General features: G+C 46.8%; 1 protein-coding gene across 2 annotated transcripts in view; it reads left to right on the forward strand.

The window, feature by feature from the left end:
- The window catches only part of LOC147724022 (E3 ubiquitin-protein ligase TRIM39-like), a 235871-nt gene that overhangs the window by 78597 nt on the left and 142958 nt on the right, over positions 1-14316 (forward strand). For both annotated transcript variants that reach the window (XM_086965627.1, XM_086965628.1), the window contains one exon: positions 14113-14228. In XM_086965627.1, the coding sequence (XP_086821753.1) occupies positions 14113-14228 (116 nt within the window). The remainder of the gene's footprint in view (positions 1-14112; positions 14229-14316) is intronic.

The following is a 14316-nucleotide window of genomic DNA, read 5'->3' on the forward strand; positions in this document are numbered from 1 at the left end:
GAAAATGGAGAGTTGTCGCCTTCTCCTCATTGCTCCCAAGTGGCCTCACCAGTATTGGTTTCAGGAACTCATGCTACTTTCTCAGGAGCCACCGATCAAACTGCGGGTAACTCCGAAGCTACTGTCACGCAACGAGGGTCAGGTACTCCACCCAGATCCTCAATCGCTGAAATTGCACGCATGGCTCCTAACTTCCTAGAATTCGAACATCTCCAAATTCCTCAGGACTGCCGAGACATTTTAGAGAAGGCAAGAGCCCAGAGTACATTAAAAACTTATCGTCTCAAGTGGAAGCGTTTTTGCGCATGGTGCATCTCTAGTGCTTTACACCCTATAGAGACGCCGGCAGAAAAGATATTACCCTATTTATTGCATTTAGCGCAATCTGGGCTTTCTTTTTTGTCAATAAAGGTCCACTTAGCGGCCTTATCCAGGTACAGAAAGATGGCTAACACTCAATCACTCTGCTCTTCATCGCTAATCAAGCAATTTATGAGGGGTCTGTTCCGAGCTTATCCCCCAGTGAAGCCCTCACCACCGGAATGGGAGCTCAACACGGTTCTATCACAGCTGATGAAGCATCCGTTCGAGCCTATCCATAGAGCCGACCTAAAGTTCTTGACGTGGAAGATTGCTTTATTACTCGCGCTAACTTCCGCAAGAAGAGTGGGAGAAATTCAAGCTTTCACCATAAAGGAGCCCTTTTTACATTTCTCCCAGGACTATGTCACTTTGCGAACGAATCCAACGTTCATACCGAAAGTGCCTTCCCAGTTTCATCTAAATGAGCCTGTCAAGCTGAAAGTTTTCTTTCCAAACCCGTCAACCCCGGCTGAAAGAACATTGCATTCTTTGGACATCAAACGATGCTTAAAATTCTATCTTCAGAGAACCAAGGCTTTGAGAAAGTCAGATCAACTGTTTGTAGCTTATGGCCAGACTACATTGGGGAAAGCGGTTACTAAAGCTACAATTTCAAGAGGGATAGCATCCGCTATTCAATTCTGCCACGTCAAGGCTAATCGACCATTGACAAGATCTGTTCGATCTCATTCCACAAGAGCTGTGGCAGCGTCTGCGGCTCTGTTTGCAGGAGTGACGCTTGAGAACATTTGCCGTGCTGCGACATGGAAGAATGTCCACACGTTTACAAGACACTACTGCCTGCAATCAGCAAATCAGGATGATGCGGCAGTGGGCCAAGCTGTTTTACGTCACCTGTTTCCATAAGGAGTATGTTCAGGTACTAATGTTGACTTATTTCATATAAAGTACATGCAATTCAATAGATTGTTTTAAATATGCAGACATATGCTAACATGTTGTGTATTTTTGTAGGATGCTTAAGATTTCTTTCCAGAAGGAAAATGCACAATTTCAATGTTGAAATTGAACATGATTTATTAATAGATCAATCTCTAGGCGTTTGTTGGTTGTTGACGATACATTCATGGGGGTGCACTGCAATAAGTCTCCCACCATCCGCAACCGACTTTGCCTGGCTTACTGCTTGCTATTCTGATTCAGGCATGTGAATCTATGAAAGATACCCCAATACTGGATAAGAAAACAAGTTACTTACCTGTAACTTCAGTTATCCAGTATTGGTATCTTTCATAGATTCACATGCACCCACCCTCCTCCCCGGAGAGTCAGTTCTCTAAGTTGGGGATACTTGTTCCCACTTGTGCTACGAAAATCTGAGGAGAGCTGGCTCTGCAGGGAAGGTTCTAGAGGGTGCTGTAAGCTGATTGGTTGGAGCAAGGACTTTGGTCCTTGTAGCATAATGATGTAGATAGGCTACTATAATATAGGCCTCAGGCCTTTTCTAGGGCCTACTACTACAGAGTGCTTTTGGCACTGCTTTTTTATTTACCGTGGGACTCCCGCCTCGACGACAGGGAATGATTCAGGCATGTGAATCTATGAAAGATACCAATACTGGATAACTGAAGTTACAGGTAAGTAACTTGTTTTCTTATATTGCTGATTGTGCCATGGCAAACAAATGACTCTTTCTCGATTCACTGTTGCTTCCTATTTCACCTTTGGAGCACCAGCGAGTGGGCACAGTGCTATTATTTTGGCATTTACTTCCCGCAGTTGCGTCTAAATTGTAGTGTATTTCTGGATGACAGTCAAACCTGTAGAACTTGAGGAGTGCTTGCATTTTTTTAGTTAGGTGATGTGACTGACTTTAGTGTTTTTTTGTTCTCGGCCTCCGCATCTACTAAAACAAGCATTTACAATGCAATGGTTTTGCCTTTGTTAAAGTTAGAGCTATTGCCATTGCTCTTGACATTATTTTTATTTATGTTTTTTTAACATAAATAAATGGCATTGTCATTTACAATGCCACTAGCTTTATCTATCGCAAATGACACACACAAACACACACAGAGCCGCCCCACACACACCCCCACACAGAGCCCCGCACACACAGCCCCCCACACACACAGCCACACAGAGCCCCCCACACACACAGCCACACAGAGCCCTCCACACACACAGCCACACAAAGCTTCCTACACACACAGCCACACAGAGCCCTCCACACACACCAACACAGCACAAGCAGGCAACAGGGGCAGACGGAGGCACAAGCAGGCAACAGGGGCAGCCGGAGGCACAAGCAGGCAACAGGGGCACACAGAGGCACAAGCAGGCAACAGGGGCCCACAGAGGCACAAGCAGGCAACAGGGGCCCACAGAGGCACAAGCAGGCAACAGGGGCCCACAGAGGCACAAGCAGGCAACAGGGGCCCACAGAGGCACAAGCGGGCAACAGGGGCACACAGAGGCACAAGCGGGCAACAGGGGCACAAGGAGGCACAAGCGGGCAACAGGGGCACAAGCAGGCAACAGGGGCACGAAAACGGAGGCACAAGCAGGCAACAGGGGCAGGTGGAGAAAACACAATTTTCAACAGCCCACTTGGCTCTGCAACAGTTGCCTTTGAAAAGCAATACGGCGTAATGGGCATGATCAAATCCCGTCCCCTGCATTAAAAACAAGCATTAGAAATGCAATAGGTCTCGCAGCATTAGAGTTAGTGCTTTTAGAATTGTTTATGGGTTTTTTTGTAAATCTTTAGCATGAGGTTGAGGGTGAGTGAGGGTGAGGGGTTGAGGGTGAGTGAGGGTGAGGCTGAGGGGTTGAGGGGGTGAGGGGTTGAGGGTGAGTGAGGGTGAGGGGTTGAGGGTGGGTGAGGGGTTGAGGGTGAGGGGTTGAGGGTGAGTGAGGGTGAGGGGTTGAGGGTGGGTGAGGGGTTGAGGGTGAGGGGTTGAGGGTGAGGGGTTGAGGGTGAGTGAGGGTGGGTGAGGGTGAGTGAGGGTGGGTGAGGGTGAGTGAGGGTGGGTGAGTGTGAGTGAGGGTGAGTGGGGGTGAGTGTGGGTGAGTGGGGGTGAGTGTGGGTGAGTGGGGGTGAGGGTGAGGGATTGAGGGTGAGGGGTTGAGGGTGAGGGGTTGAGGGTGAGTGAGGGTGAGGGGTTGAGGGTGAGTGAGGGTGAGGGAGGGGTTGAGGTTGAGGGGTTGAGGGTGAGTGGGGGTGGGTGAGGGGTTGAGGGTGAGTGAGGGTGAAGGTGAGTGAGGGTGAGTGAGGGTGGGTGAGTGTGAGTGAGGGTGAGGGTGGGTGAGTGTGAGTGAGTGTGAGTGAGTGTGAGTGTGGGATTGAGGGTGAGGCGTTGAGGGTGAGGGGGTGAGGGGTTGAGGGTGAGGGGTTGAGGGTGAGGGGTTGAGGGTGAGGTGTTGAGGGTGAGGTGTTGAGGGTGAGGTGTTGAGGGTGAGGGGTTGTACCTGCGCCCACTTGCCCGGGTGTACCCGTACCGTGTTAGCTACTTTCACCCTGGCACTGGGGCATCCTTGTCTGTAGCACCCCCTTTTCTAGGATCTTTCACTTCCTGAAGCGAGTACCGTCAGGGTTTTTCCGCCAAACAGGAACTAGCTGACTTAGCTTTCACTAATATGCATTGCCCTCTGCCTGGTCCAAGCCCTTTGCAGCAAGAATATTAACCATCTGTCACTTGTGACTGTAGCGTTGCGGGTGTCGGGAAAATATATGAACTCTGCACGAATCCCACCCTTCACTGCTTTTGATGTAACTTCGGAGACTAGTGGTTTTATATAGATCTTTGGAGCGCTTTGCATGAGCCCAGTTACATTATTCATTTTTTGAATCACAGGATGTTGAGCCGAGGCCGGGCTCGAACCTGCTTCCCTGAGCTCCAAAGTCGGCAACTCTAGCTGTTATGTCACAGTCTCCCCCACACTCCTCTGGGCCTCGTCAGACGCATCACCATGGTCGCGCTGAAAAGTGGCTCTCCATGCTCATAAATGGTTTTACACGTGTGGAGTTGAGGAAGCCAGGCATTTTTCTTTATACCTCCATTTTTCGTATTTTTTATGCGGTCGGGCCTGACCCCCCGACATCCCTTAGCGAGCTATCTCACTTATCCTTTTATGAGAACGCAGCTTGGCCTATTCACCTAGTTGCCCGGGTGGTGGCTACCATAGGCATACCTTCCTATCTTGATGAAAGAACGTTGCGCTAGTCCTACCAGGATTTGCTGGTTAATGTAGTAATTAACACGCTCGTGATTTCCCAACCTTACTTCTGTCCTGAAGGTACTTCCGAAATGACAGGGAACCAAGAACCCCTGTACATGGGTAGCTGTCTTAACTGGCGTTATAAAAACGCTCCCTGCAACCCCAACTGTCTCTGTTATATAGCGCGACTCGCCCCGGGGGTATTGGAGCGCTTTACCTGGGCACCGTAATGACCTTACGCCTTCAGGCGCGGGGAGATTAAGTGCTTAGCCCAGAATCACCTAATGACTTTCATTCTGAAAGCATCTAGGTTCTTGCCTGTCGCCTCATGGGCTTTTATAACATGTTTCATTTTCACTGTCTTATTGCCGTAAAATGCATGCCCAGGCATACTGGGGACACTCTCCCGCTCTGGACCTGCTTAGGGCAAGCCCCCACCCCGCGTCTCCCAGTGTAATGGCCGTCTGGGCGGCAGGCACAAGTGCTCCTCTGCTCAAGTTCCCGAAAAACTTTCACTTCCAGCCCTGCATTTTATCGCACACAAAGAGGTCGGGGGAAGGCCAGCAGACAAATATATCCTGAGCTGGAAAACTATCCGCCACTAATCTGGTTGTCCTACAGCAAACTAAGACTCTATACAGCTGACCCTCGACCACCGAATCAGATTGCCCTGCTGCCGGTATGCTGTCGCTAATCTTGTAATTGCGCAGTTCTCAGCTTGCATTCTGAAGGTTTTGGCTTCTTCTCTGAGCCAAACTGGATTCTTGTGCGCAGCTGGGCCAGCACGCAAGGGCTCGGTATCTGTGTCTATTCAGCCGATGCAGCATGGGGGTGTGGTGCGAGGAGTGTTTCTCAAAACACAAGCACGTTTGAGGCGATGGTAGCGCCAGTTTCTAATCCTCATTTCCTGCATGGAAGCGCCCGGGGCATGTATCGTGTAGCATAGTCCTCCGTCTATTGTTAACTACTTTATTTACGCTATTTCCCTGGTGTCTCTTTGCTGAGATCCCATGTTGGCACGAGTGTCTGATGTAAAAGCAGCGCGGAACTGCTCTAAGGCTCTACCCTGACCTCCCCGCCAGGGTCGGCAGCCGCAGCGTGAGATAACCCGACCGGCCTGTGCCAACGGCTACTCTTGCCATTTTTTTTTTTTTTTTTTTTTTTTACTCGCGCCCTTAGGTGGCCCGCCGCCATACTGCGATGTGAGAAACCCTGCCTGAGGTAACATTGCAAACATGTCCTTCTGCGGGTGCGCCGCCATAAGTGCTGCAACATCGATCTCTAGCCTATCGAGGCTGCTAGGTATCGGGCGCATTTTACCTCCCTATTTCCCTGTACCTTGCCTTGCCTTGTCTCTTACCTCCTTTGATGGCTGTGGGGGCACTGTCGCCCGCCCCGGCCTATGTCCTCTCGGGGGCACCACCGCCCGCGCCGACCGCCGCCTGGTACCGACCTGGCTGCTGTGCCTTAGTTGTCCCAGCTGCTTGTGCCACAATCTGCCAGCTGCCCTGGATCGCTTCTTTGTGAGCACCGCCGTTCTGGCCTAAGGTGCATTCGGGTCGCCGTTCTGGCACCCTGCTCCGCCTCGGTCGCCTTCCGACAGCTGGTGGTTGATCACGAACTCCTGCACCCCGGTTTCCGCGAGGTGCCGCCTAGCTCTGTTGTCGTCCTGCTGCTTGCTCTGTCCTGCGAGTCGGAGGGGGTACCTTCGCTTCTGGCTCTTGCTCGGTCGGTTCCTGCGAGTCCCTTCCTCCTTGGAGGCTGCCTGGCGAGGCTGCTGGGCCGTGGGGGACTCGAAATCCGTCGGGTCGTTGCTCCTGGATGAACCCACCCCCGGGGTGCATGGTGCTGCAGAGGAGGCTCCCGCTCGCAGCTGGGCAGCCCAGACAGAGCGGCAGGTTGGAGAGGCACTTCTCCGCTCTCCCCGCGGGCGCCGCCATAGTGCTTTCCGTCTTCCTCTCCTTCTTCCCCGGGCTGCGGGGGCGGGCACTTCCGGCCGGCCGCGCTAGGATTGGCCGGCCGGCCAGTCACGGGGCGGGAAACGGGAAGAAGAGACGCAGTAGTGCCGGCAATGCCGGACCAGACACGGGGGCGTTCCCGGCGTCCCGTGACGTCGGCAAAAGCCAAAGAATGTCGGGAACGCCCCCGTGTCTGGTCCGGCATTGACGGACAGGCCCCTCGTCCAATGGCAAGGCTCCGTTTACGGAGCCAGCCAATCAAGGACGAGGGCCGAACCAAGCCACACTATGTAACTCATCAGGTTTTCGCCTGCGCCGAAAAGATGCGCAGAGCGCATCTTCGCCGAGGCAAAACCTAAAAATGATATTAGTCCGGTCGAGCCTATTATTGTTGGCGTCTGACAAGCTGGGGGTGGAAATGCGTTACAGGGTAGAGCGTTGCTTGTTTTATTTCCCGAAGGAATGGCTAGTCGTTTCTGAGATCACTGAGCCTAAGTAAACAATATTTTTTGTATCAGCATGTCAGCTGGTAACAAAAACAAACATTATCGCATAATAAAGTTGTTCAAAGTGCCTTTAAAACTCGCAGATCTTTGTCTATTCTCTTGCATCGACTGCCTTTATGGATTTCCATCATACAACTTGTCACGTGTTCTTTGGGCATCGTGCACGACTAAATCCATTTTGCTACAAGCATTTACATACATGTTTACATATTTCCAGTCTAAAAGTCATAGAGGTTAAAATCTTCAGATGCTAGTACTAGAGTAAACACAGAATTTAGGGTGTTTTTAAATTTGAGGCTGCAAACGCATTACGTGCTAAAAAAACAGAATGTCATGTTGTTAGACAAGAATCAATCCTAAAATTATTCCAATTTCTGCACGCCTGCCGGTGACAGCTCAGCGTGAAAGGAATCCACTGTGCCAGCGATTTTATGTAATTCGCTGGCCACAAGTTTGACTCCCAACTGGCCAATCTGGAGTTTATTTTAACACTCCCAGTAATGTTCAAGAGGGGGGTCGGGAGAGGGTGGGGGTAATGGCAAAACATTTACAGGCGAAGTTTAACCTTCCTGCGCATTACAAATCTTTCTAAAAATTAACAGGAGCTGTGACTGTAATACTGCACGAATTAATCGCTCTGAATTCAAAGAAATGACAATCACGTCTCCAGCTGGACTCTTTTTTCAATAGTGGGTAAATATTTCTGCCGATTATTGCACAAATTCATTGTACAGGTTTAAAATACTGGGCGAATCACTCGGGTGATAATACTGGACAGAGAATTCTTGAGAAATGTTAAAGCAGATTCCTGGCCTTCCACCTTCTGAAATCTTTAAACCTCATATGGTGGACTTGGGAAACAATAACATCAGGAAGTGCCAAGACACACTTGAGCAACGGTGTACAGGTCACAACAGGTCAATGTTACTGCTGTTCTACACAAACTCACAATTTGGTTTCATGATGATAACTCACCCAACTCTGGAGCGTTGCCAGCAGCATCTTTTTAACGGCACTCAAACGTATAGGCCCCAGAACTGCCAACATAACAAATAAAACAAGGATTTGCAATGCAATAGGTCTCGCAATTAGGCGAGTTTGAGCTATTGGCATTCTAAAAAACAATGCCTTTTTATTTTGTTTTGCTTTTTAAAAACCTAAATAAAAGGCATTGTTATTTACAATGCCAATAGCTTAAACTCTCATAAATGCGCGACCTATTGCATTGCAACTGGTCTCGCATTTACCCGAGTTTGAGCTATTGGCATTGTAATTAACAATGCCTTTTATTTATGTTTTTGTTTTTGAAATAAAACGCATTGTCATTTACAATGCTAATAGGTTAAACTTGTCTCATATAGAAATCATTGTTTTCACGTTAGAGCAAGAGAAGTGAACTAGAGCTACGCTGAGGATACCCAAATCGTCATTTCTATAGGCAAAGACAGTAAAGTAACAGCCAAGAATTTTCAACTATGCATGCTAAAAGTTAGCCAATGGATGCAACAAAATTGCCTCAAACTCAACGGAGAAAAGAGTGAGGTAATATTTCTAGGAGGTAACGCCGATATCTGGTCCCCAGACTGGTGGTCCCCTGAACTGGGAACAAGACCAGAACCCTCAGAGAAAGCTAAAAACTTGGGAGTCATGATAGACACCAAACTAACATACGAAGCCCAAGTAAACAAACTGGCATCGTCTTTCTGGCTGATACTAAAAATGATCAGAAAAATACTCCCATACCTGCCTCAAGACACACGCAGAACTGTAGTGACAGCCCTAGCACTGTCTCGACTGGACTACGGTAACGCACTGTATGCCGGAGCCAGAATAAAAATCATGGAAAAAATGCAGCGACTCCAGAATGCAGCGGCACGACTGATACTGGAAATCCCAAAGTTTCAGCCTATCAGTCATAAACTAGAGACACTCCACTGGCTACCTGTAGCCAAAAGAGTCAAGTTTAAATCACTGTGCATGACCTACAAGGCACTGCAGGGCAAAGGCCCTCTTTTCCTGAAAACCCACCTAAAGCACTACGAACCATCAAGGCCTCTCAGATCAGGTGGAAAAAAACTGATAGCGATACCCAAGTTCAAACGATCAAATTGGGGAGGAAGAAGCTTCCTCGTGCATGCAGCACGGACATGGAACGCACTACCACTTGACATAAAAAACAGCCCAACCCTGGAGATTTTCAGAAGGAGAATCAAGACCTGGCTATTCACCGCATAAATTTCACTAACTCCAGACTTGCCCCGGAATCTGGACAATCCATAGCGCCAAGACACCTTCGGGCATTCGTGCGCTTTAGAAATGCACAAATCAAATCAATCAAATCAAATCAAGCTAGAGCCCCCAGAATGCACAGTAAAATCCAGGACTAAAGCACTGCATTCTTGGTGACATGTAGTTTCATGGTGATCTTCCCAGGCTGCCCCTACAGCATGCCACTTCGCACTCTAAGCTCATGTTCACATTAGCTGTTCACAACTCAGGAACGCACCATTTTCCTGCTTTCAAGTAAGGGCAGATTTGTGTGATAGACTGTGTGAAAACTAAGCAAAGACCCTCGAAAAGCATCTGCGCTCGCTACTGACAAATGAGGCGACACACTACTTTAGTACACTGCGCCCACACACTACTTTATGCCACACACACTGCGCCCACACACTACTTTAGTCCACACACACTGTAAAGTTGTTAGTACTTTCTTAAAATGTATTTTCAAGCACAGGCTAAACCTGTGTAAAGTTATTAGTACCTTCTTAAAATGTATTTTCAAGCACAGGCTAAACCTTCAAAATAACAATCTCTAAAACTCTTTGATAAAACAATGATGATTTTTTTACTAAACTGAATCTTAATCTGTAATGTCAAATTTTATGAAATGTCTGTACACTTTTATGGTTTTCTTTGTAAAAATGAAACCGAATAAAGATTTTACTACTAAAAAAAAAAAAAAAATTGGACACAATCTATACTGGTACCCATTTTTAAAAAGGGCAATAGAGAGGAGGTGACTTGTTATCGACCTATTTCCCTCCTCGACTCACTGGGAAGGTACTGGGAAGAGTGGTACTCCAGCGTCTGCAGGATTGGGCAGAGGATACCGGGGCCCTCTCGGATATCCAGTATGGCTTCCGAGAGGGACTTGGAACAACGGAACAAGCCCTGAACCTGGCCCTTTGTTGGGAAAATACGTGTCGGCAAAACGCGGGAAGGTCTACATGGTTTATGTCGACCTTTCCGCGGCTTTCGACTGCGTATCCCACGCAAAATTATGGGCGTTGCTGTCCGATATGGGAATTGACGAGGCCCTGGTGACTTTCCTCAGAGAACTCTACTCGAACGCCTCTTCCAGGGTGCGTTTCGCGTGGGGTCAGGCAGGGGTGCGTCCTTGCCCCCTTCCTTTTCTCCCTCTATACAAATGGTCTGGAGTTGGAAATGCTGAGTGGGGGTCTGGACCTGCCCCGAGTGAACAAGAGACTGGTACCCGCACTCTTGTACGCGGATGACGCAGTGCTTTTAGCACGCACCCCACGTGAGCTCCAAAAATCCCTGAATAGTTACGCTAAATTCATGAGCGACCTAGACCTCCACATAAATATAAAAAAAACTTATGTTATGGTGGCGGGACAAGCTAGGAAACAGGGAAAAGCTATCTTCCTAAATAATGAAAAGCTGGAAACCACCTCCCAGTACCCTTACTTAGGGATTATGATAGATGAGAGGCTCACCCGGAGAGCAGCCATAGAAGCGCGCAAGCACCAACTGCTCCGCTCTATCGCTGCCCTAATGAAATTTGCACAAAAATTGGGGAAAAAGCCTCCGGTAGAATTACTCAAGATCTATAGAGCCAAGTGCCATTCCATTGCACTATACGGGGCGGGCCTATGGGGACACAAAAATACAAATGCCCTGCAGGTAGCCGAAAATATCTTCTTGAGATTCTTGCTTGCGGTCCCAAAAAGAGTCTCCACCTACGCCTGTCATGTAGAACTGGGACTTCCACATATTGAAGATCTGGCTAAAGTTGAACCAGTACTTCTTTGGCGCAGAATATGGGTCTCAACAAAAAACACAATCACCAAAGCTATTATCATGGACTGTATGACCCTAGACAGGGCCGAAAAAATAGAGTGGCTAATATATGTAAAGAAACTTTTTGTAGATCTGGGAATGCCGGAGTACTATCACAATCCTGAAACCATCGCCGAAATACCAAAAAAAGAACTAAAGGCAAAGGCGTTGAGCCATTTTGAAGAGCTCCGCATCACTGGGGAGATCAGGAAACAATCAGTACAGCACTCCATAGCAGTTATGACCACCCTGGAAATGGAACCTTACCTAACCTATGTAAACTCGCAGTTTGAACGTTTCTTATTAACGAGATTTAGGTTGAACATTTTCCACAGGGTGGTAGCATTCCCTAAAAGAAACAGCTGGGAAGAATGTTTAACTCCTTGCCCATGCGACGAACTATCAGAGCAGTCAATAATGCATACTGTTTTGTTTTGTAAATTCTATTCTGCTCACCGCAAATTATGGCTAATCCCTCTTCTTCGATCTCTACATTTTAGAAGATGCCGCCCTGCTATGTTACGGTTACAATTTTTAAACTCGGCTTATGTGTGTAAAGTTGTTAGTACCTTCTTAAAATGTATTTTCAAGCACAGGCTAAACCTTCAAAATAACAATCTCTAAAACTCTTTGATAAAACAATGATGATTTTTTACTAAACTGAATCTTAATCTGTAATGTCACTCACACTGCGCCCACACTACTTTAGGCCACACACACTGCGCCAACACACTACTTTAGGCCACACAGACTCTGCGCCCACACACTACTTAAGGCCACACACACTGTGCCCACACACTACTTTAGGCCACACACACTGCACCCACACACTACTTTAGGCCACACACACTGCACCCACACACTACTTTAGGCCACGCACACTGCGCCCACACACTACTTTAGCCCACACACTCTGCACCCTCACACACAATGCACCCTCACACACTCTGCACCCTCAATGCAACATACACTCCAAATACCACTCAGTGCCACATAATTATCCGCCACATAATTACACTGCACTCAATGCAACATACACTCCAAATACCACTCAGTGCCACATAATTACACGCCACATAATTACACTCTACTGAATACAACAAACACTCCAGACAATACCACTCAGTGCCACATAATAATATGCTACATAATTACACTGCGCTCAACGCAACATACACTCCAAATACCGCTCAGTGCCACATAATTACATGCCAGATAATTACACTGCACTCAATGCAACATACACTCCAAATACCACTCAGTGCCACATAATTACACGCCACATAATTACACTGCACTCAATGCAACATACACTCCAAATACCACTCAGTGCCACATAATTACACGCCACATAATTACACTGCACTCAATGCAACATTCACTCCAAATACCACTCAGTGCCACATAATTACAGGCCACATAATTACATTGCACTCAATGCAACATACACTCCAAATACCACCCAGTGCCACATAATCAAACACCACATAACTACACTGCACTCAATGCAACATTCACTCCAAATATCACTAAGTGCAACACAATTACACGCCACATAATTACACTGCACTCAATGCAACATACACTCCAAATACCACTCAGTGCCACATAATTATATGCTACATATTTACACTGCACTCAATGCAACATACACTCCAAATACCACTCAGTGCCACATAATTACACACCAAATAATTACTCTATCCATCTATCTAGCGCCCTCACTCTATCGCCCTCACTCTATCTATACCCTCACTCTATCAATCTATCTATCGCCCCTCGCTATCAATCTATCTTATCTATCGCCCTCACTCTATCTATCGCCCTCACCTATCGCCCTCTATCTATCAATCTATTACCCTCACTCTATCGTCCTCACTCTGTCTATCTATCGCACTCACTCTATCTATCGCCATCACTCTATCTATCTATCGCTCTCACTCTATCTGTCTATCTATCGCCCTCACTCTATCTATCGCCCTCACTCTATCTATTGCCCTCCCTCTATTTATCGCCCTCCCTCTATCTATCGCCCTCGCTCTATCTATCGCCCTCTACCTATCGCCCTCCCTCTATCTATTGCCCTCACTCTAAATATCGCCCTCTATCTATCGCCCGCCCTCTATTTATCGCCCTCATTCTATCTATCGCACTCACTCTATCTATCGCATCGCCTCAGCATCACTCAGGGGCACCACAGCATCACTCAGGGACATCCAAGCATCACTTAGGGGCACCACAGCATCACTATGCGCTACCACAGCATCAATCTGTGCAACCATTCAACAACAACTGGTTCAAATATGTTCTATCAATGTTTCAAGCTTTATTACAAATGTCACAAAAAGATGTTAATATTTCACTTCTGTTCTTGGATTTTCGTCACAATAAAATACACTGAACATAAACTTCACAAAAGTTATTTAAAAAAGTTTACGTTAGTGCCATAAATTACAATAACTTTTATTTAAGTATTAATTATTTAAAAAAATTAAAAGCCATTGTTATTTGTAATATCAATACATCTAAGTCACGTAAATACAACACATATTGCATTACAAATGCTATATGTGTCACATTTGCCAAAGTTATAACTATTGGCATTGTAAATGACAAAGCTATTAATTTAGCTATTTTCTAAACCAACCCATAAATAAAAAATGTGTCATTTACAATACTAATAGCTCAAACTTTCCTAATGCGAGACCTATTGCATTGCAAATGCTTGTTTTTATCTGTGTTTACATGGCCATTTTTGGCCGAAATAAAGTTTTCTGATGATGATGACATTTTGAATAAAAAAGTAAATGAATATTACATGATCTCCATAATCACACATTGATTAAATGTACTCCTATATTGAACACCAGACTGTTCGAACACATGGGCAACAGTCAAAGGTTTTGCAAGACATAGAATCTAAATTTCAACTTGATGACTTGACTTGGTGCCACCTTCTTTGACTCTGTGTAAACTTCAGGGAATGGTGGGTTGCATTTCACGCTGCCACTCTTTTTCAGGTGCAATGTTGTGGATGTTCAGAAAACAGAGGTAGAGTGCCTAGAGCCAGAGAAGGAGATCCAGCATTTCCACCAACAGCAAATGGACTTACAGAAAGATGTGGCAGATTTTAAAGGTACGCAACTAAAAGAGAGAAAGGACGAGAGGAAGACCCCAAGTGTACACCCTCCAGCGTTCAGTACATAAACATAAAGCGCTCTAGG

The sequence above is a fragment of the Lissotriton vulgaris genome, chromosome 4_1 (assembly GCF_964263255.1).
Source record: "Lissotriton vulgaris chromosome 4_1, aLisVul1.2, whole genome shotgun sequence".
NCBI lineage: Eukaryota > Metazoa > Chordata > Amphibia > Caudata > Salamandridae > Lissotriton > Lissotriton vulgaris.